Below are 24,431 nucleotides of genomic sequence, written 5' to 3'. Positions count from 1 at the left end.
CGGTGTGTAGTCTTCACTGCAAGAGGATTTGAATACAAGGGTAATAACATCTTACTACAATTGTGTAGGGCCCTGGTAAAACCATTAATGCAATATTATGTACAGATCTAAGGACATAGCTGCAATAAAATGAATACAGTGAGGGTACACCAGATTGATTCCTGGGATGGGGGAGGTCAGGGATTGTTGCCTTGAGGAGAAATTAAGAAGACTGGGCCTGCACTTTCTAGAGTTTAGAAGAAAGAGATGATCACAGTGAAAAATAAAAAAATCTTAAGATCTTAACAGGGTAGATGGAGAGAGAATGTTTCCCTTGGCTGGGGTGTCCAGAACTAAGGGTCGCAGTATCAAAAGCAGGGGTTAGCCATTCAGGACTGAGATGAGAAGCAAGGTCTTCTATATAAAGGGAATTCTCTACATATAAGACTTGGTGAAATGCATTTTCTGAATACATTCAAGTGGTGCTATGGTAAAAGCTCAACCCTGATATTGAATGACAGAGCAGATGTCAAGAGCAGCAAACACGTAGTCCTGATACTTTTAATGTTCTTAACTGAAGACTTGGCCTCTAGTGGTAGAGAGATTAAAACTGAGGTTGTGCAAGAGGTCAGAATTGAAGGAGCACAGGGATCTTGGAGGATTGAATGGCTACAGGAGTTAGAGAGGTGGAGAAAAATGAGGATGTGAAGAGATCAGAAAACAGGAAAGAGAATTTTAAAGTTGCCTGACCCAGAGCTTGCAGAGGCCATTGAGCATAGGGGAAGAGTGCAGCGAACTTGGTGTGAGCAATGGGAAGCCAGATTTTGAATGAGCTGAAGTTTATGTAAAGTGGAAGATGAGGAACCAACCATGTCACAGTTAAATGCTTGAGCCTGGAGGTGGCAAAAGCACAGTTGGCAATCTCAGCAGCAGATAAGTTGAGGCAGCATTGGAATTGACCAATGTTTTGAGGTCAATATGGTGATGGAGCAAAAATATCCTAGGGACCTCGTCTCAGAGTTAAATAAAGGGTCAAGTCTATGAACAATTTGGCTCCACTGGGGAGCGGAATAAAATTTTACGGCAGGGAAATGAATTTGTGACAGCGCCTAAAGATGGTACCTTTTGGTCTTTCTAGTTTTTAGTTGGAGAATATTTTTGCTCATCAGTACTGGATATTGGTCAAGCAATGTGACAAACCAGTGACAGGATGAAGAGAAGTCGTGGTGAGGTAGAGCTGGAAGTCATCAAGGTAAACGTGGTATGCAGCATTGTGTTTTCCAATAATGTTACTGAGGTCTGGATATAGATGAGAAAGAGGAAGGACCCCAGGTTTATTGGAAACTGTAGAGGTAACAATGCAGGAGCAAAGGATGAGGCAATTCGGGTGATTCTCTAGACTAATGTTGCCATGGAGATCCAGCTTAGCGTATGCAGGCTGGAAGTCATGTCATTGATGAAGGTGCTCTGACTGTGATTCGGTAAGTTAAGAGTGGAAACCACTGGAAAACGTTCAGTAAATGCCACAAAGAAGGAAGGATGTTGGAAGAGCATGGTGCTGTTGACTTTGCCAAAGGCTACAAAGAGAGAAGGACACAGGGCAATATTGCAGCAGAGTCAAAACCTGTCAATACTGTCTTTGAATAATCTTATTTTGGCAGGGTGGAAACCCGACTGGAAATTTTCAGGCATGTGCTTGTGGAAGAGTTGAGCTTGGAGTTGTGAAATGGATAGAAATTTTGATCGAATGGAATGTTGAAATTAGGATGGCAAGTTGCAAGAGCCAAGAGTTGAAAATGTGTTTTCTGATAAGAGTGATGAAGAGAACTGACCATTTACAATTTCATTCAAGAAAGGATCCTGAGATTAGATAGTGGGTTCAATGAAGAAGATATTGAAGTTTATCCTCATTTATACTTTTGTCCTTTAGTCGTCGTCAACGAGACTGAATGCAATCGGGCAGTTTGGTTGAATGCGATTAATAGCTAACTCAGAACTGTAATGTTTTGAAAGTTTCTGTATGTCAAGGATTAATATATAATGGTTGAAATCACAGTGCAAGTTCATTTTTTAAAAGAAAAGTCACAGCTTTATAATGAAGTTTTTGCATACATAGATCATTAGCGTAGTTGAAAATGCAGTTCCGGTTGTTGTCAGCTTTTACTTTAATATCTGTTTTGTCGTCCAATTAAGCTTAATGCCTGCAGACTTTGCTGTTCTTTTACAAGTGCTTTTAATGTCAACAAATCTTTTACTGTTTTGACTCTTGCTATAATCTGACTCTTAAATAGTTCCCTTCTGATCTACTATATTTAGTTACGAGTGCTAATCAAACTATCTACCATTCTACTGACTATTCTTAAATTTCATATGAATTTATGCTAATTAACTTTGACATTTAAACAACAGCATAACTAAGTGACCACGTACCTTTTTGAAATTTTGTTAGCTTTACAGAAAAATAGAAGGATATTTTCAGAGGATGGTTACTTTTACCATATTTCAAATAACTCAAATCATTATACTTTAAATTGGAATTGACTTTAAAGGGGATGTTTGTAACTCCAGTTTTTAAAACAGGGCAAAACTGTATAAATTCAGCCAGGTTAAGTTTAGCTCCTTTTGTATATTTAGATGAAAATTCTGTGTTCCCAACCCACTGTACCAGCTGTACTTTCTTGAGAGTGCTTTTACACTATATTAGTGCATCAACTGAATGAAGGCATTGTCTTCTGTGGTCCATAGTGTAAACAAGCATGATTGACTTATCCGTTCACCATCATAGACACACTGAAATTTTGGGGTCAGAATAAATGGTTACTTGTTACATTATAATTATGGGAAGCTCGCCTACAGAAACTAGTCTCCTCCACCATAAGCTAAAGTAGGGAAAAAATAAAATCACATAAAATAAACATATATACCACATGATGAAAAGGTTAAGTTTGAAAACTTTAAGAGAATCTGTGTTTCCAAGACTTAGATTTGAAATGTAGAGATTTTCTTGGAATAAGTGAATGTTTCCAACTATTGCTAACAACTGATAATAAACTTAAAAATGTAATTGCCCTGCTAACTTTATGGTGCAATGTGTTCTGTGATGATGATTTGAAATGTAGAGATTTTCTTGGAATAAGTGAATGTTTCCAACTATTGCTAACAACTGATAATAAACTTAAAAATGTAATTGCCCTGCTAACTTTATGGTGCAATGTGTTCTGTGATGCACAAGGTAACGATAAAACTTTTGTTTATAAAGTATCTTCCATGGTCTCCTGATGTCCTAAAGTGCTTTACGGTGAAAGAAATGTGTTTTGAAGTGTGGTTATTGTTGTATTGTAGGGAAGTGTATAGTATACAGCAAGGCCTCAAAAGAAACAATGAGAAACATGATGTGGAAGTATTTTTGATTAAGTATTCAAAATGGTTGAATGATAACTGTTGAATAGTGCCATCAGTCTGAAGGGTGATTTAATTTCCTATCTGAAAAAGATAACATTTACACAGTATTACACTCTAATCAGTTGACATGAATTTATGGTGTATATTGTCTGGCTCTGAGGCAAGTGAAGCAGCAGGAAGTTGGGGATGAACTCTACAAGATGTTAAATTCACCACACTTTATGTTGCCTCTCATATCTATGCCTTTGGGAGGCAGCTGAACAGAAGACAGACACGGGTGCTGCACCTTTACACAAGGAGCAATATTGGGCCAGATCGCAGTGATCAGCATAGCCCCTGCCTGAGGTCCTGCTGGTATCACCACCTTGGCTGTTCCCTGAGAAGCATCAGGCCACACGCAGCGACCATACCACAACCCATGCCTAAGGACCACCCTGATGGCCTTCTGACAGCTCATGCTATCAAAAGCCTTTTCACTGCTTCCAAAATTTTCTAGATCAGAGACTTTTAAAAATAGTTGAACAAAAATTTAATTTGTTCTGCTTTTTTTTAATGTAATAAAAGAATGATGAATTTTATTTAAAACACACACAAAACTGCTGTTAATTAAAAACATAAATTTACATTGCTATGAAGAAAATACTTGCCTCTTAAATGAAGGGAGGTGGTCCTATTCAAATTAATAGGCCCACAGTAGATGAAGGAGCTCTGACTGACATAAGCTGGGAGGCCATATATGAAATGTATCTGTGCCCTCAGCTCAGCAACCTATAGAAAACCCCTGGACTTGATGGTGAGTCCAGGGGCAGAGTGAGAGATCAAATATATGCCATCTAATCTGCAGCATGTTTCCAACTTCTGCACTGCAGTGGAAGAGTGCAGAAGCCTAGAATGTATATTGTCATTAACCAGATCATTGGTGAGTCGTCATTGCATTTGTACCCAATGTCTGCTACTTGGAACATAGATTGCTTCCCCATCACCTTGGGTGGAAGTTTGGTGAGTTGTCGGAAAATACAGACGTTTTATTTCCAGATCTCTCAATAACAGCTAGTGGTATAAGACTAATACATTTAATGTTTTGTGTATTGAAGCATTGCATACTGACATGCGGGTTATTTGTAATGCTGCTTCAATTGTCAACGTTGAGAAGTTTCATTAGGAGAAAACTTCCCTTTAAAACTTCTCTTTAGAACTTCAAAATAGCAGATAGTTTCAATGCTCAGGTAAGCAAGACAGAACATCAACAACATAGTTCTTCTAATATAAAGATGACAGAAATACCAAAATAGCTTCCAATGGCAACAGTTGAATGAAATATTGTTTCACAAGTGATTGGTGGAGTGGTATGGTATTACAGGCCACCTCGGGGTTATAGTAGAACAGGGATGCATTTGGTTATGCCAGTGTTAAAACAATATCTAAAACTGGAAAACTAGAGATAATAAAATAGAACTAAGAAGAAATAAACAGCAACATTTTTATAATAAAAAGAGGAATGGTACAGGATAGATAGTGGAAATACTTAAACATATAGTTTGACCACATGTAGATGGCTGGGAGCTGTAGTCCCAAATGTGGGTATGACACAGTCAGCAGGAGAAGAGGGCATAATACCTTAGAGAACCGTACAAAGGTTACTGGTGTGTCTGGAGCATTTTTACATTAAAATAGTTACATATGAGGGTTCAAACTACAGAAGATAATTTGATAGAATTATTAGACTACTTGTGGTAGTGGAGTATTGTGATGAGAAGGGGATACCAGAAACATGAGCACAACAGTTGATGGAAATTAACTTAACATTTAGGGAAATTAGTGTCTAAAAGAATGTAATAGAAAAATAAATTCTATCTATCTTGGGCAGAACAAGTATAGTAGAAGTAATTTATGGGAAGTGCAGGGCAGAAGTATCTAAAATGAATTTTTCCTGTGATGGAGGTATCAGAAAAAAGAGGGCATAGTTTTAATGTGAGAGGTAGGAGATTTAAAGGGAATCTTGGGTGTAAGTTTTTTTTCCACAGAGTGGCTGATATCTGGAATGCACTCTCAGAGGAAGTGATAGAACCAGATACAATTACTACATTTAAGAGGCATTTAGACACACTTAACTAGGCAGGCATAGAAGGATATGGTACTAATGCAGGCAAATGGGATTAGTGTAGATAGGCAGAAAGGTTGTCATGGACCTGGTGGATAAAGGTTCTGTTTTTGTGCTGTATGACTCTATGGTTAAATTTAAGCTAACACCGGTAACGTTTTGCAAAAGATCAAGGCAATGCTAGACGGAAGGCAATATGCTCTGGAGCAAGATAAGAGTATGTGAGAACAGGAAAGATATTTCAATCAGAGGCTTTAGCAGCCAAATATAAACTGGAAAAACCCAAGTGATTTAATCAAATTAATGGTTCATGACTGCTGCATGACCCAGTGTGTCCAGGAAACTCTAGACGGCAATGCTCATTTTAACCAGTTATCTGACTATGGCCCTGGCAATGTACAGGAAATGAAAATCTTAGCACCCTGGGGAACAACAATCTCAAAATGAGCAAGTTGAGAGATTTGGATGAAGCTATTCCAAAAATCAGGAGCTAGACTTAACATTTTCAATTTCAAGAAATAAGGTTGTTCTGAGAAGTGGATTGAGAGAGGGTTTTCAGTAGGAGACAAATGAAGTGGAATTTCAACACTTTCTCTTCTTAAATTAAGTATTTCATTATGAACTTTCAAGAGAAATGCATCCCTAAGGTTGGACTAAATATGTGTAATCTTAAATGGAAGCAATTTGTAAATGAAATAAAGAATTGGTATTTATGTAGCTCCTTTCTCTATCTTGAGATGTTTGGGAATGCCAGACCTTGTTAGTTAGTTTTGAAGCTTGACTGTATTGATCATAAGGTAATATGGCAGTCAGTTTATGCACAACAAGGCCTCTCAAACAGAAATGAGTTAAGGACCCGATAATCTGGAAATAACTGCCCTGTTGCTCTTTGAATAGTTCCATGAAACTTTTAGGTTCAGTTAAAGAGACAAGTGCTCCATCAAAAAATGCATCTCCAACCAGTAATACACCCTGAGTGGTGTACTGAAGAATCAGAGGCCATTGTTTCTGAACTGTATAATGGTGTTGGAAAACTATGATCTGAGTACTGGTTACGAACATATTGGAGAGACAAATGTTGTGGACAGTGAAAAGAAGTGCCATGAGACCCATTCTTGAGACTCTGAGTTCTGAAGAGAAGTTGTGGAGATCTCCATTTCCCAATTGAGCAAGAAGTGACAAATGAGACAGCATAACTTGATCAGGGATAGGCCTAAGGAACACAATTCCGAACTCTCAAAAGCTAGTAATAGCGCTAATGTTGGTGTGCTTGGCAGGAGAGTGAAAGTAAAGACCCTGGAATTATTAGAAATGATGGAATCATCTAGGTCATTGAGTTAATCTAGGCAGATAAATTAAGATGGCGTTCCTCAATGATAAGTAACATAATAGCTGAAAGAATGATGGGGAGGGATGTGGTGAAGAATAGAAAAGCTTGATTAATATCATAGCAGCTGTACCTGGCACAGTACAGAGCTTTGTTCTTTCCTCGCTCTCACTAAGTGTAAACACTGAGAATAAGTGCAGCTGTTGTATTTAACATTCACTGCAGGAAATTTCAGCAGCATAGTGAAATATAGTCCATTAATGTTGAAAAGATAAACACATTTGGAGAGCACAGGAAGGGTCTTGTGTTTTTCTGGGAGTAAAATGCTTCCTAATGAATATGAATGCTCCTGGTTTCATGGAGCCATATGGTAGGTTTTCTAATTTTAGTGTGATGCGGTGCACAACTAACTCATTGGTGTTTTCCTTTCCCCTGTGTCCCATGTAGATTGACAGCCCTCACCTCGCCATTTCTCCTTTAAAAAGCATTGTACATAGAATAGTGTTTCTTTTTTGCCTTGTTGCAGAAAGTGAGTTGCAATGCATCATCAGTCATTTTGCATCATCTTTAGTCATGGATGAGGTACTGGAAGACTAAAGGGTAGCTAATTTTGTTCCTATATTCAAGAAGGGTGGTAGGGATAAACCAGGAAACAACAGGCCAATGAACCTTGTGTAGTAATAGGGAAACTATTGGAAAGAAACTCTTAGGGTTGGGATTTATGATCAATTGGAAAGGCAAGGACTGGTTAGGGGAAGTCAGCATGGCTTTGTGCAGGAGAAATGCTGCCTTACAAATCTAATTTAGTTTTTTGAGGGAGTTACCAAGGAAATTAATGAAGGCAAGACAGTAGCTGTGTTATACATGGACTTTAGCAGGGTTTTTGACAAGGTAGACTGGCCCAGAAAGTTAGGGAAAATGGGATCCAAGGTGTTTTGGCAAACTGGATCCAAGAGTGGCTTGGTGACAGGAGGCAGAGGGTAGTGGTGGAGGATTGTTTTTTCTGGCTGGAAGTCTGTAACTAGTGGTGCACCTCGGGAATTGGTAAGTGACTTGGATGAGAAAGCCTGTGGTCTGATGAGCAAATTTGCTGAGCATATGAAGATTGGTGGAGATGTAGATAGTGAGGCTGGTTACTTAAGGATACAGAGAGATATAGATCAGCTAGTAAGTTGGGCAGAGCAGTGGCAGATGGAATTTAATCCATACAAGTATGAGATAATACATTATGGGCCGTCTAATACCGGCAGGACATATATACAGTAAACAGCAGGGACCTTAGGAGTGTTGATGTACAGAGGAACCTTAGGGTGCAAGTTTGTAGCTCCCTGAAAATGGTGCCACAGTTGGAGAAGGTAATGAAGAAGGCGTTTAGCTTGTGTGCCTTCATAGACTGGGTTATTGATTATTGTAGTTGGGACATCATGTTACAGCTGTACAAGACAGTGGTTAGGCCACACTTGGAATATTGTGTGCAGTTTTGGTCACCACACTAGAGAAAAGATGTGGTGGCACTAGAAAGGGTGCAGAAGAGGTTCACTAGGATGTTACAAGGTGAGATTGGATAGGCTGGGATTGTTCTCACTGGAACACAGAAGGCTGAGGGATTGAGGGGCATAGATAGGGCAGATAGTCATAGTCTTTTTCCAAAGGTATGGGAGTCTAAAACTAGAGGGCATAGGTTTAAGGTGAGTGGGGAAATATTTAAAGGAGACCTGAGGGATAAGTTTTTCCATACAGAGGGTGGTGGTACATAGAACAAGCTGCCAGAGGTAACAGTAGAGGCAGGTACAGTCACAGCATTTAAAGAGCATTTGAAAGGTATGTGGATAGGAAAGGAATAGAGGAATATGGGCCAAATGCAGGAAAATGGAATTACCATAGATAGACATCCCGGACAACATGAAATGTCAGCCTGAAGGGACTGTTTCCGTGCTGTATAACTCTATGACTCTATTGCACATTTATTTTAGAGCAGTTATAATTTTGTGGCAGTATCAGCATGATTCATGCAAAGCATTGCATAGTTGGTTACATTATACCACAAGTAGGCTCATTCCAAAGTTTTGTAGCCAAGCATAGACTGTTTCAGAGAGATGTTGGAGGTGGGCGCCTCCAGACATCCCTCGGCCAGTGAAGCTGAGCTCCATGTGGTGTCCCTCAACTGGTGAATTGAGGTCTACCAGACGTCCACTTGGCTGTGAGCTGCACCAGTTGTCCCCTTGGCCACAGGAGGTGAACTCCACTGAATAACCCTCGGCCACTGGAGCTGAGCTCCATCAAATGACCCACCAACCTTCAAGAAAAATTGTGATTGTGAATAGTGCATTTTTATTTTAAAAATGTTCGCCTTGTGGCTGATGTTAATTGGTTGGAGGAAGATGATGCGAGTTGACTTGTTGAAGGAGGTGTGCATGACTACTTAAACACCATTAAATGTGTAATTAGCTTGTCATTCAGAAACCTTCCAACCAAGATGTTATAACCTTAATGTTACACTATTGCAGTATATGCTGAAGGTCAAAGGTGTGCAGTTGTCAGAATTTCTCAAAATTTGCTTTTGTGATGCATTATGTCAGTGGGAGGGGTAAATTGCTGAATGCATTTTTTTCAGCTGTATGACTCCAATGTTTAACTTAATTGAATGTGGAACAGGACTGATAAATTGCTCCATGGTCTGCCACATTGGTAAACTATCTGTATTTTGAGCATTTGGTTTTTGAGATTTTAACTTCCGTCTTTAACAAAATAAGATACCCGTTTGCAGTAGTGTTGACTTTATCAGCTGCATGTTTTATGTTAATAGATGTTTAATGTAAAATCTAAATTTATGTTGAAGCAGTAAATTAAAATACTCATTTACTGTACAGATTTTCCCATTCTGTCTTTTGAATTGACATTGTTTATCCAAAACTGGGGATAACCCTCAACTCTTCTGCCAATAACACACAGTAACATTTATTAGCAATTTACATTATTTCCGCTGTTATAGTGCCAACTAATCCCACTGGTTATTAAAAAGGAGTGTAGCTTTTCTTAGAGAATAATCGATCACATTGTTCAATTGAATTCTATCCAACATGGTCATCTTGTAGGCAAAGCTGCTGTTGCTACAGTTAGTGTAATTATAAACAAAGTCTCTGAAGACACTGCCATAATCCCAGTGGAAAGGCGTACTCAGCAGGAAAGAGTGATCCTCCCTTCTGGCAGGCTGATGGAAATGAGCACATTGCATCTGCTTAGAGCCAGATTGCACCATGCACTCTGAATGTATCTTGTTTTCACTTCATGCTGCTTCTTAAGAAATTAAAATGCAGAATGGTACACACAGCAGCTGTTCAGAATGAAGTTGGGATGTGAAGTAAAGGGAGATATGAAGAACCAGACTGTCAACCCATTTTTCGCCATTAACATTGAGAAAGCAGAAACAGATGCGGTTTTAGAGCATCAGACATTGGGTGCTTTAAAATTATGCTCAGACCAGCATGTATTTTGTAATTACCACATTTCCTTGGCTTGTATTGATCTTTTCAGTTAATTTTATCAATGAAAACAAGGATAGAATTGTTGTTCATCTTTGCAGCTAACTAAAATTAGGTCTTGCTGTCTCACTAAGGCTCTAACTAAAATTCCAGACACAAGTGATCAATATTATTATTCCTTGGACTAAAATGGCTGTCTGCACCTCAGGGTTTTGATCAAATATTAAAATTGGAGCATACAAATAAAGTACATGTTGTTATTCAAGCACCAGATTAGTAGTTCTCAACCTATCATAAGACCAAGACATGGCTGTGAAATAAAAGATCTGAAATAGTAAACTTTGCAGAGAAAATCCAGAAGGCATTGGACTAAAAATGTGGAAAGTAAATCCTGTTTTTTTTTCCAAGATTGAAGTCGAAATATCAACAGAATTTATGATGTACAATACCAAGTACATTCAGATGAAAACAAAACAGTTGGCATTCTGGAAAATGCCAGCACTTCCATACCAACATTTTCCCCTCCTATGAATGTGAGGAAGCTCAGGGCTCCAGTACAAAAACAGAAGCCCTAAATTTACTGGCTGAGTTCTGCCAACGATTTTCTCAGTTGCACTCTGACTTTGAACCACCAATGGAGTTCAGTGACAAAGTAAAAAGTTACAATAATTCTGCAGTAGTTAACCTGAGGAATCTGTTCACTGAAACTATGAACCGAACTATGAACAGGGGCAGGCACGGTAGTGTAGCAGTTAGTGTAATGCTATTACAGCACCAGTGACCCGGGTTCAATTCTGGCTGCTGTCTGGAAGGACTTTGTATGTTCTCCCCATGTCTGCGTGGGTTTCCTCCGGGTGCTCAGGTTTCCTCCCACATTCCAAAGATGTACGGGTTAGGAAGTTGTGGGCATGCTATGTTGGCGCCGGAAGCGTGGCAACACTTGTGGGCTGCCCCCAGAACACTCAACGCAAAAGATGCATTTCACTGTGTGTTTCGATGTACATGTGACTAATAAAGATATCTTATTTTAACATTTAAATGCAGGGATGGCTGCGAGGGTGAAGGGTAATTATAAAATTAGTTACATTTCTTTTGAACTTATTGAGTTTAGTTTAACTGTTTCATTTACAAGTGTTTTAGAGTGATTTATTTTGAAACTTTGTCAGAACTTGTAATTTTTTGACTTGTTAAAATTTTGTAATAGTTTTTGAATATTTCTGAACATCAAGGAGATTCTGAAGAATTCAGTCTCTTGACAGCCAGCAAAGCCAGGAGAAAGACATGACTTTATTGATGGTCAGAGTTTTTTTTTGTTTGTGGACATGACACCATTAAATCAGGGTCCTGCCATTTTAGATTAGGTAGATATGGATAACACTTGCAAGCAAGTTGACATCAGGGTATCTGTACAAGCTATATCTGCAGTGTGTCCAAATGCTGGGAGCGAGGACATGGGACTTACCGCAGGCAGCACATTCCAGCCCACTTAATCCAACAGTAAAGTAGTTCAAATAATATTCCTGGAAGTCAATAGTCAAGAAATAATAGACATAGAAGAGTGTAAACTTGGCTAACAGGTGAGAAAAAAACTCTTCATGTGCTACATCTCATCATGCCACAAAATCCAGCTGTAGAATTAATCTACTGTGAATTGCAATGGCTATTCCACTGACGGTAGAATGACAATCAGTTGGCACAGATTCTGCAGTTAGCACAACAGAACAACATCGCTACTGAACGCAAATAAATCCTCAACAAAGATTTTAGCAATCTTTGTAGCATGAGCATCACCTTTTCAGACAATGGTGTGGTTGGCCATTCCTGGTATTGAGCAACCTTGATGTCATCAAGTTAGCTGAGTTGTCAGCAACATTGATAAGTTCTCACAGACAGTAAACCAGGATTAAGCTAATTTTTTTTTCAAATAATTGAATAATTTAGAGAGTGTGAAATAAAGACTGTAACGTAATGTAAGTGGTGAAAGCTAAAATACCACAAGAGTTTGCTAAGCAGTAATTACAGTTCAGAGAACCATTTTAAAAACTCACTTGCATCTTGGGTATCAAGGCATAACAATTTTCAGGGTATTTTACAGCAAAACTAATTTGTAAATAGCTGGGTTTTTTGTCAGTCCATTGCTTTCCCTCAATTATTGTGGAGAAGTCTTGCAAACACCATACCTGTTGAGGAGCACTGAATTGATAACAGCAACTTGAGAATTTCCAGATTAAGCTATGCATGTCTGAACCATTTTCAGCCCTTAACAGAGGCAAACTCTGATATCACTATCGTTATAGCCACCACATATGGGTCTTTGTCTTTTCTGATCCCCAATTGCTGTGTATTTTTTTTAGAAGTGCTAATTTTTTTCTCTTTTAATTGTACCTTCTGTAATTGTCATTTAGTTAAATGATTTTGTTCATGAAATTGTTAGTAAAGAATCTCAGATCTTGGAACATCTTCTAGTAACCGATTGTGCATCCAGCTAGCATAAGTAATATCTGCACAAATGCACTATTGTTTAAGGTAATGAGCATCTTAGCCTAACTATATTTAATATTCAGGTTTTCTTTTAGTTTTACTCTTTCCACTTCCAGTAGTTTGATGTGGGAGTCAGTTATTGGCAGCCCATTATTTTTCCTTGCTCACATTGCCTAATATTGTTCCCCATCCTTCTGGGAAATGCACATCAGTGTCATTTATTTTAAATATGGAATGATTTGATGTTGATATTGCAGTGACTTTACATATGAATTTGTATGCATTACTTTCTATATTGCCTTTTCAGTAACTTTCAGTACATTCTAAAATGTTTAGAAGAAGTAAAAATTGCCAATGACAATTGATTTTAATCTTGGAATGTTATAATTCAGAACAGATGAAGCCAGTGAGTTCAGCAATACTTCGAGAATTAGGTACCAATATCATTAGATTGTGTACAGCCTGGTAGTTATAGTAGCAGCTGCTGTGCTTTGCAATGGGGACTCAGTCACAAACGTCGACCTACCCTTTCATTCTTCAGGGACTCTCTCTACCACCAATTCAGAGCGTTCAGTAGACTACCAGTCACAGGGCTTTCTGGATTAAAAAAACAGAGGAAATGTGTACAAAGCTTAGCATGGTAATATAGAAATTTGAAATTAGTTCTAAGAATCTGGAAATTAAATACTGGTAATCATTAAAAGTGTCCAGCAAGCAGTCAGATAATGATTAAAAACCCTACTGGTTCGCTGATGGCTTTTTAAAGAAGGAAATCTCCTGAAATAATCCCTTTTCTCCACTTATTTCCACTTATCCCACATGACTATCATCTCCAACCCACCTGTACTGGAGGTAATTTAGCCTACCAACCTACCAACCAGCACCTCTTTTAGATCTAGGAGGAAACCCACAGTAAAAGAGAAAATGTGCAAGCTCTGCACAGACAGGGACAGAGGTCGGGTCCTAAACTGAGCTGCGAGATAGTAGCACTACCTGCTGCGCCATTGTGGTGTTCCTTTGTGCTGAACTTTTGACTACCCTCTGAAGCAAAGCACAAAGCACACATCAGTTGTATCTACAGTCAAAAATGACCTTGCACCACAATCTCAAGGTAGCTCAATTCCCCACATTGCTTCACAGGTTTGCGACCAGACAAGACTTGACACAAAGTTTCATGAAGTATTAGCTCAGGTGAAAATAGTTGAGCATTAAAGTAATATCCTGGAGGGGGCAGCAGAATTTTGGATGATCTCAAGTTGATAGGGAGTAATAATCAAGTCTGGACATCAAACTCATGTAAGGGGTTTCTGCAGATATCTGATGCAGGGGTGGAGTTGGGGTTTAATGATTTTAAGGTTAATGTGGAAATGTGGGCAGAAGCTCACCTTGGAGGACAAATTTGACATCAAGATTGCAAGCAGCCTAGTTTTGTGTCAGGTAATAACCAGGAAGAAGAGCTGGGGTCAAAAATTAAAATTAATTAAATTAACTTGGCTTATAATTGTCACATGTACCAAGGTACAGTGAAAACTTTGTTTTGCATGCTAGCCATACAGATCATTTTGTTACATCAGTACATTGAGGTAGTACAAAGGAAAAGCAATAACAGAATGCAGAATAAAGTGTTACAGTTACAGAGAAAGTGCAGAGCAGGCAGACAATAAGGTCCAAGGCCATAATGAGGTAGATTGGCCTGGGGGTGGAATTTATGGTGGCAATCCAGTGCAATGGCTTTAGTCTTCCTATTACTCATTGAGATGAAGTTTCTGCCAGTCCACAAGTGTATGTTAGGGGGGCAGTTTGGAGTGTGGCAGTAGTGGAGGTGTTGAAAATGATGAAGAGTTGGAACTGGCTGTGGACAGTGTACATTTGATACAAAACACTGTATGTTCCAATGACCTGACCAAGGACTGTGTGGATCAAGACCACAACTTGAGAAATAAAAGCAGGAAGAGAAGTTTTGGAGGGGATTCTCAGGGTGTGACTAGAAATATAAGAATGTGGTCCCACCCAGCAAGTGGGTGGAGGAGGGTGTGATCCCACCTGGTGGGTAGGGGAATGAGGATGTGGTCCCACCCAGTGGGTGAGCAGAGGAGGATGTGGTCCCTTGTGGAGGGTGGAGGATGTGGTCTCACCCATAGAGGCATGGAGTTCATGGGAAAATGCCACAGTTGAAAGTTACTCAAGGATTTTCAATGGAGAAAGGAAATTGTGTGATGGAAGTTGTTATTTTTCTGCTGAGAGTGCTATAGTGATTGTAGATTTAGAAGCGGGTATGATATTCCATGAGGGCAGAGAGTCATTAACAATATTGGCTAAAGTAGAGCCCAGGAAGGGAAGTTCGGTGGTCAGTAGTTTCGTGGGCATGGGGTCAAAGGAACAAGTGGTGCGATAAACAACAAATGTTATTTTGCCTTTTTCATGGGGTATTTATGTCTGATTATTTCTCAATCCTTGCACATCAGCCCAATGTCAAGTGTTCATCCAAAAGCAAGAACCTGAAGTTTCCCTGTGATTTAATAGCTGAAATTGCTACATACTCCCATTGGTCCCATCAGCAGGATACAGGGAGGATCAGATAAAATTGCTAACTAGAATTGTCTTTTAAGCTTGAAGCCATTTTGGTTTAACAACTTATTTTCTAGAACATAAGACTACTTGATCACAATATATTGCCACCCGATTCTTAACTGGCCTCTTGAAACAAATTAATATAGCCATTAAAAATTAGCACAATGTTGTTTCAGGATTAAACTATCTGTGAAAATTTTGCAAGAATCCATGTTGCAATAATTTCCTCTTGTTTTGCAGAAAAGGTTGCTGCAAATGAAGATGCTGTGCAAAAGGCTGATGTATCCTCCACGGGTCAAGGTGTCATCGACAAAGATGCACTTGGACCAATGATGCTTGAGGTCAGTTTAGAACCAAGAGCTATGGAAACTCAGTTTCACTGTCATTTCTTAAGTGACTTGCCTGTTGAAATTTAAGGACCAGACTTCACTCAAATAGCATTTTGGTTCTGCTCAAACTAATGGAGAGACATCTTCCTGATCTCTGGTGGTTAAACTAATCTTGCCTGGGAGAACATCTGTTATACTTGATCTCTATGTCACTAGGTTTAAATGTAACCAAACTACGGACAGTTCAAATCCAGCCAATTATCACCCTTCAATTCTACTAATATGATCAGTTAAGTGATGAAAGGGTTCACTGACAGCACTGTCTGACCTCCTCACCAAAATATGCTCACAGTTTCTCAGTCCTGACAGGACCACCAAGCTCCGGACCTTATTCCAGTATTACTTGGAATTTGGATAAAAGAGCCAAGTTCGGAGGTGAAATGAAAGTTACTTGTTCACCTTGGCTGCACCGTACATCATCTATAAGATACAGTGGAGTAACTTGACAGCTCAACAAGCTCCATCACAAGGAAGGACTGAGATATCACTATTTTCCTAAATTTTCCTCGAAGTTAGTTGCCCTTCTGCTTAGGCACATATTAGTAAATTGGTTTGTTGTTATCCCGTGTACAGAGGTACAGTGAAAAACTTTGTTTTGCATGCCGTCCACACAGATCATTGCATTACAACAATGCATTGAGGTAGTACAAGGGAAAACAATAACAGAATGCAGAATAAAGTGTTACAGTTACAGAGGAAGTGCAGTGCAGGCAGACAGGTGCAAGGCCACAACAAGGTAGGTTGTGAGGTCAAGAGTCCATCTTATCGTATTGGGGGACCGCTCAATAGTCTTGTAACAGCAGGATAGATGTTCCTCTGCATTCTTGGAATGGTAGTGTAGGAGAAACTTCACCCAGAATCCAGAGGTTTAAGAAGGTGATTCACTGCCAACTTCTCGAAGTTAGGAATAGATAGTACTCATGTCCCATATTATTTTAGCCTTTGGCATAGAACAAGGATGGATCAATGTTCGACATTCATACGGCATGGAAACAGATCTTTCAGCCCACCGAGTCTGCTTCGACCATCAAGCACCCATTTGCAATGAACCTACATTATTCTTTTTTGTTCTCACCACTTTACTATCTCCTCCCCCTTCAGATACCACCACTCACCCACACACCAGGGGCAATTTACAATACAAATTACCCGACCAATCCATGTCTTTGGGAGCACCTGCAGGAAATCCATGTGGTCACAGGGAGAAATGCAAACTCCACACAGGATTGAAGGAGGTCAGGATTGAACCCAGGTCGCTGGAGCTGTGAGGCAGCAGCTCCACTAGCTGCGCCACTGTGCTGCCCTTTAAGACATAGGCTGCCTTTTGTTCCTAGTCTCAGCATTGCACTGCAAGGAGTACATAATGAATGTTGCTGCAGCATCTGTCAGTAGGAAGATGTGGGGAGAGGGCAGTTGAAGAGGGTGTCAAATGATAAAGTTGTATGGATGCACAGGGGACTGCTTGCTCACAGGCTGCATTCAGCGTGGTGTTAGTTTGGCAGTCTGCATATATCCAAGCAGCTTCCAGGGTGTTGAGCGGTAGATGAAAAATGATTTCAAGAACTTTTACATTTGAAAATGAAAAGTGCCATTGATATTTGTCCACAATCTCAAGTTTTCTAACATTTTAGCAGAATAATGTATCAGATGGGAGGGTGTCTTTAAAAATTGCATTTACTTTGTAGCATCTATTCTTTATAGGCCTTGGATGGATTCCTTTTTGTGGTCAATCTTGAAGGGCACATAGTGTTTGTATCTGAGAACGTGACCCAGTACCTGAAGTACAACCAAGAAGAGCTTATAAACTCCAGTGTATGCAGCATTCTACATGCTGGTGACCAGGCAGAGTTTGTGAGAAACCTTTTGCCTAAATCTCTTGGTAAGAATCTGTTTAAATACTGTTGCCTATTCATTTAATACTTGTTAGTTGTTCTTGCAGCTGTTGATGGCTCAAAATTGGCAGTGGATCACTGGATGCTGCTTTTATACTGATTATTTGGCAGCTACCATTTTGTAAGGGATTTTTTGATTGGCGCCTTTTTTGATGTTTGGCCCTTTTAATGGGTAAATTGAGGTTGTGTGATATCCCTGTGCTCCAAGGCTCTGCAGCAACACCTGCTGTCATGTATTCCCGCCTTGATCCTCGTGCTTTTCTGCCTGCTGGCAACCAACTTATTACTTCACTGACCAAGTGGAGTATTCCTTGGAACTCTGTAGATTGCCAAGGTCTTGCTGCTGAAGCCTAAGCCTTAAAAATAGGCTGTTAGCTTTATTTTCAGTCATCTGATCAAGGTTCCAAAGCTACCTTGATGACAGTTGGGTCACCAAGAGACAATGAAGTAAATCACAACTTGAGTCATGTTACAATTTTAGAGGTTGTGCCTCAGAATAAAATAACCAAGTTAATATATTAAATCCAATCTGGTTAAATTTATTTCAAAGTAGTTGGCTTCCAGATTATCGATTGTTTGTGTAGACATTGAAAAAAAAATCCTGGATATTCTTTGCCTATTATTTTCTGCATGTTAATGTACTGGGAAGTTGCTTTTAAGTTGAACATGGCAACAGTGGCACATGCATCATATAATGAATATTTTAACATTAAATACAAAATGTATAGGAAACAAAGATTTTACAGTAGACAAATTATTTTTCCCAATTTCATACTGAAGTGTATGAATCATTACATTTCCCAGTTAATGTGGTGCCTTGGTCCAGTGAAGCCCCGAGACGAAACAGCCACACTTTTAACTGTCGTATGTTGGTTAAACCGCCTGGTGAGACTGAGGAGGAAGGCCATGATAACCAGGAAGCACCTCAGAAATATGAAACTATGCAGTGTTTTGCTGTATCTCAACCAAAGTCAATAAAAGAAGAGGGGGAAGGTAAGATTTCATGCAATCACACTGGCATAATGATAACCCACAATGACAGAATCACTTGTAATGTGTTTAAAAATGTGTAAACGTTCCAAGACAGCTCTAGATTGCAAGTATTGAGGCCTGTGTTAATGTGGAGTTGTGGGTCACAGATTTGCAAACTTCATTCTCATATGGCATGTACGTGCTGGCAAGTGGAAGCACTTTGTGGAAATTGGGTGTTTTTCCCCACAGTAAGCAAAAGAAAGTCAGGCATGCATGCCGCCTAATGGCTGCATTGCAGCTCCTGTTTGTGGTAACCTTTGGTCAGTCTTCCTGCTTGTCCTTTGGACTTTGGCTGGTGCATAACAAGGGCTGCCTTTGAGAAGGAAAAAAAAACTGGTAAATATTACAACATTAACATAATTTTTGCAAGCTTTGAAGCTAAAGTGCTTTAAGTGTGCTTCGTTATTATTTTAGAAGCAGAATGTTCCTTTTATTGTGTGTAATTGCAAAAGAGATAATTTATAGAAACTTCATATTGTTTTGCTCTCTGCAATGGGAGTTACATAAACTTGTATCTGATCAGTAATAAACAACACAAACATCAATGACAGAAGCAGTGAAACTACGTTATCTCAAATCCTTTTCTTATTTGTACATAATTAAGATAGGAGCTGCTTTGGTGTTTTGATCTAATTTACCTTAACTAAGGAGCAACACAATTATAATAGTTAATCGTCACAAAGAAATCTCATTTACTTTAATTACATTTGGTCCAACTAGGATTTATTGTACACCCTCTTTCCAAAATCGCAAGCCATAAAGTGATGTGTTTCCTTCAAGTTAAACAAAATCTGTAAAATAACAGTAAACCACATAGTAGGAACATTTAAAGTATTTAATGTAAAGGGATGGAACTTTAATTTAAAAAAATGAATCATGTTATTTTCTATTTCATTTGTTTGGCTTGACCAGAATTCTTCCTGTTTGGCAATTGCGGAATACTTGACACAATTAAATCAGTGTTCCAACAGGATACTAGCACATTGCCTTTAATCATAGAAGAACTTGTGCCTTCAACTGCAACATGTATATGCAGAATTTTAGTTATAGGAAACAAACGTAGTTACCAGACTTTGCTCTTATAAAGTAGCTTGACTTAATTTAGTAATTGTATTTAAATTATAGTAAATATTTCAAATGTTTTTCAGTGACTTTCCATATTTTTGTTTACATGGATTGTGAGCAGAAATATAACATAAATGTTAATCCTCCTCAATTTTTAATCGACAGTTTTCAATTAATATTGAAATACCAGATTCCACTATTTTTATAATTTGTGGATATTTATTAACATACGTAGCAAAAACAATTTATTTCACTTGAGAGTATTATAAGAAAGTACTGCACCTCGGCTACTGCAAAAATTGTTTTGTAGTGAAAGCATAGTATTTACAAACATAGTCCATATTTAACTTCTTTTGCTATAATAGCTTAAAATATATAGCAAGTATACCTTTGCATATAAAGGAATTTGAGCAGATTGGAAATGTATTTTCAATTTTTATTTTCAAATTACTTTGATTGCGGTGATGAAGAGAAACCTCTGTTAGCAATTCAATCATATAATGCCATTATTTTCAGTGCTGCGTGATTGAAAGTACATTTTGTTTGGCAGCAAAACACTGTGACGACCATTTCCGAGTTGATTCATGACACTCCAGAAATTCAGTGGGGCACTTTGGGTGTGAGTTGCCTTTATGCCCTGGTGGCACAGTTTCACAGCTTGTTGTGCTGCTATCTCACAGCTCAGGGCAGCAATGCAGTTTCAGTCCTGACCTCTGCTGCAGTATTGTGTGGAATTTATACTTTCTCCCTGTAACCACATCTGTTTTCTTCGGGTTCTCTGGTTTCAATCCCACATCCCAAAGACATCGGTTGGTATTAATAGTCCACCTAGGGTTTAGGTGACTGGTAGGCTCTGGGGTGGAAATGAGGAGAATAAAAACTGGTATTAATGTGAGTGAGTGTTTGATGGTTGGCACAGACTCAGTGGGCTGGAGGACCTGTTTCCGTACCGTATCACTCTGTGATGATTTCCATGTCATTTGTGCATAGGCTGATGTGATTCCCCATGCAACGTGCCTTTTGGAGCACTGGGGAATACTTGTAGCATGTTATCTTGGAAACAACTATTTTTGGTCACTGAGGATAACTAGGTCACCACATTGCTTTGCAGGATTAGGTCCCATATACTTCAAGTACCTATTTACCTTTCATTCCCCTGTCCAGCAACTCCATCAGTCTTCATCCAAATGCCCACTATTGACCAAGGTCCCATTTGGAGGTGATGATCACCAAACCTTACTCCTTCCACACTCGTCAACTTCCTCTTTACCTCCTTACTGTCCCTGACCCTCTGCATGAGCTCAGATGGCTCCCCACTTCCCACTGGCTGGGCTTATAGTGGCCAGCCACCTCGTCAACCAAACTGGTTCACAGACGAGCCTGCTCTTTATCTTCCCAAAGATGTGCAAAGTTCTTTTAGTGGTGGCCACTGCCTTTGGCATTGAGCAGACCTGAAATTTGCAGCAAGGGGCCAGTGACTGAAACATCTGATGCTCCACGGCAACGCCCAACTAGTGCACCGGAATTTCCAGGCCTTATTGTTTCATCAAACAGCAACTCAAATATGTGGAAACAACTTCATGCATTATGTACTTCAGTGTCATCCCCAGCTTGTGAGATTCCATAATTTTGATTTTGTCCATTGACTGATACAAAGCTATGAATAGTGCAAGTCAGGTAAAACTAGTCCATCCAGCACGTTGCAAAATCTTGTGTGTCTTAGTAATAAATCAGCTACTCACCCATAAAATGTGGTTGCAATGTCAGCTGCAATGCTTATTGTTTCACTTGCAAGATCTTAGACAAGATAACATACAAAATAAATGTGAAGTAGCAAATACCTACTTAAAAACTACAGTTATGTTGGCCTCTTGATACCAAATAATTATGGATTAAGTTTTAAGTGGATACAAGAAACAAAAAATCAATTTTGTGTTTGACACTGTTGGATGATAGCAAATCTCGGCTTGTCATATCAACAGCTATGATAAAGCTAGGTGTAATTTGTATGTATAATCCCTTGATGCAACCAAGTGGTGATTTCCACCTCCATCCCTGCACCCCCTCCTCCCCCCACCCCCAGGGAAGGGTTAGAACAAGAAGCGGAACAGACAGAGGAAGTGGAAGGAGTGGCAGCTCTACAGAAACTTGTTTTGTTGATGTAAGGGAGTCCAAGTTGCTCCTATTTTGAACCAGAGATGAAGAAAGTGGGTCATATGCTGGATCAGTGATCAAGTAGATGGTTTCTGGTGGAGGATAGGGAAATCATTCTATAATCTTAGAGTCAAAAAATAGTTGCATCTAAAAAAGAAATAAATGATGCAGCAGGAAGTGGTCCAGTCCGATCAGATAATAGACTGCCAGGTTAGCGGAATGTTATTCAAGTTTACCACCTTTTGACTTGGGCTGTGGATGTGGGTGTTAAATTATAGAAGAGATGGGCTAAGGGGCCATCCAGTTGGGGGAGGATAACTGCATCAAATAGCAAGGCTTTAGAGAAGATCAGCGGAGTTGTCAGTGTTACCATGCATGTTGTATAATCATTTCAGAGTCCCTCTGATAGATGTGATAAATTGCTACATAATTGGATTTGGCATTGATCTTTCACTTGCAGGCACTGAGTTCAAATCCAGCCTGGACCACTGAGTTTAAGGAAGTCCTGTCTGGGGCGGATTTGACAGATTCTCTCCATACTACTGAATTTCCCACAATCTGAAACTAACTGACAATAAGTGCTGCTATGGTGCTCTTCTATCTGTGGCTGAACTATGTTCAAGTGGAGAGAGTTTTAACTTGTATCTGGTTATGCTTATACCCAATCTGGGGGTCCCTGATATGAGAATTTTCAAATGTTGGTGCTTTACCTCCCTTGCATTGAGCCAAGAATTTCTTAAATAAATGCAAGTCTGTGTAATAAATTTGTAGACTTGTCAGAGCTGGAACTCATATGGTATATGAAGTGCTCAGTTTTCTTTCCAATTTCTTTATTCCCAAATGGCCCCAGAAATAGGAGGCCAGTTATTTTAAATGCATTTCTCCAAAATGCATGTTTGTCAGTTCACCAATAACTTCTCCCCAATTTTTGTTAAAAAGTAAACTAGCAAAGATGGCAAAATTATGATCGCCACTACTGATAGCTGAGAACTTTGAGGGACATTTATGATCATCATGGATGTTGCTTCCAGATGTATCCCAATGCCAGAATATCTGTTCTTTGCATCATGTGCAGCATCTGCTTTGAAGAATGGGACTTTGCCCAGGGGATCAAGTTGAATAATATTTGTAAGACGCCACATTGCACAATGACAACTTGAGCTTTTATGACTGAATTTGAGTAATGTCTGCAGCTCAAACTTGTAATTGGTGTAGAGTGATTGTTGCATTTACAATAAAGTTTGTGCATTATATTTAGTTGCAAACCTCTAACATTACACTACCAAGGTTTTAATTTTAAATGAATGTTGTTTCTTCCCTCTCTCAGATTTGCAGTCCTGTTTAATCTGTGTTGCAAGGAGGGTTCCTGTAAAGGAGAGATCACAATTTGCTAATACTGAAAGTTTTACCACAAAACATGATTTATCAGGTAAAACAATATGACTTTGTTTTAAATTTACGAATTGCTCATCTTGGAAATTTGACATTTGAGATCTGTTTCTTTTTCCCTTTTTTTTCTTATATAAAAAGGCAAACTAAAATCTCTGGATATAAATGCATTACGTGCATCAATGAAACCAGGCTGGGAAGACTTAGTGCGAAGGTGTATTCAAAGGTTTCACTTACAAAATGACAAAGAGATTGCATTTGCTAAGAGACATCATCATGAAGGTGAGGATTTCTGGAATGCACTATAAAATAATTTAAGCAATTTATCTGGATACTGTATAAATAAAAATAAAATTCAAACTTCAAATCTAACATAAATGCTAAAAATGTGCAACAAATCTGTCAATATATGAAAGCAATAAGACAGATTACCTGTGCACTTGAGTATTTTGCAATTCTGATAAGTCATCTACATTTGAAGTTTTAATCTAATTTCAGGTATTTTCATTTTTACTTATTAAAGGACTTGCTGTGTGCTTCTGATTTTGTTTTCTCTTTCTGTAAAATGGAATGTGCATGCCTTCTTTTACCAGATTTATGCTGCTTTCCTGCCATCATTAATATTTTGCTGTGTGAGTCTTGACTATGAATGCTGTGTTAAGGAGTCTTACAGCTCAAACTGCTGGCAATACTCAGCCAGTCAGGCTGCATCTGTGGGAAGAGGAATGTTTCTGGTATTGGTATTGGTTTATTATTGTCACTTGTACCGAGGTACAGTGAAAAGCTTGTCTCACAAACCGATCGTACAAGTCAATTCATTACACAGTGCAGTTACATTGAGTCAGTACAGAGTGCATTGATGTAGTATAGGTAAAAACAATAACAGTACAGAGTAAAATGTCACAGCTACAGAGAAAGTGCAGTGCAATAAGGTGCAAGGTCACAACAAGGTAGATCGTGAGGTCATAGTCCATCTCATTGTATAAGGGAATTGTTCAATAGTCTTATCACAGTGGGGTAGAAACTATCCTTAAGTCTGGTGGTACGTGCCTTCGGGGTCCTGTATCGTCTACCCAACGGAAGAGGAGAGACGAGAGAATGTCCCAGGTGGGTGGGGTCTTTGATTATGCTGGCTGCTTCACCAAGACAACGAGAGGTAAAGACAGA

The 24,431-nt window shown here is 39.1% G+C and overlaps 1 protein-coding gene across 13 annotated transcripts in view; it reads left to right on the top strand.

The window, feature by feature from the left end:
• Positions 1-24,431, top strand: part of ncoa2 (nuclear receptor coactivator 2) — a 234,854-nt gene that overhangs the window by 157,548 nt on the left and 52,875 nt on the right. For all 13 annotated transcript variants that reach the window (XM_052022839.1, XM_052022845.1, XM_052022847.1 and 10 more), the window contains 5 exons: positions 15,584-15,684; positions 17,434-17,611; positions 18,429-18,617; positions 23,203-23,304; positions 23,406-23,546. In XM_052022839.1, coding sequence (XP_051878799.1) covers positions 15,584-15,684; positions 17,434-17,611; positions 18,429-18,617; positions 23,203-23,304; positions 23,406-23,546 — 711 coding nt within the window. The remainder of the gene's footprint in view (positions 1-15,583; positions 15,685-17,433; positions 17,612-18,428; positions 18,618-23,202; positions 23,305-23,405; positions 23,547-24,431) is intronic.

Source organism: Pristis pectinata, chromosome 9 (assembly GCF_009764475.1).
Source record: "Pristis pectinata isolate sPriPec2 chromosome 9, sPriPec2.1.pri, whole genome shotgun sequence".
Classification (NCBI taxonomy): Eukaryota; Metazoa; Chordata; class Chondrichthyes; order Rhinopristiformes; family Pristidae; genus Pristis; species Pristis pectinata.
Note: the sequence above shows the minus strand (reverse complement) of the source record. Positions and strands in the feature narration are given on the sequence as shown.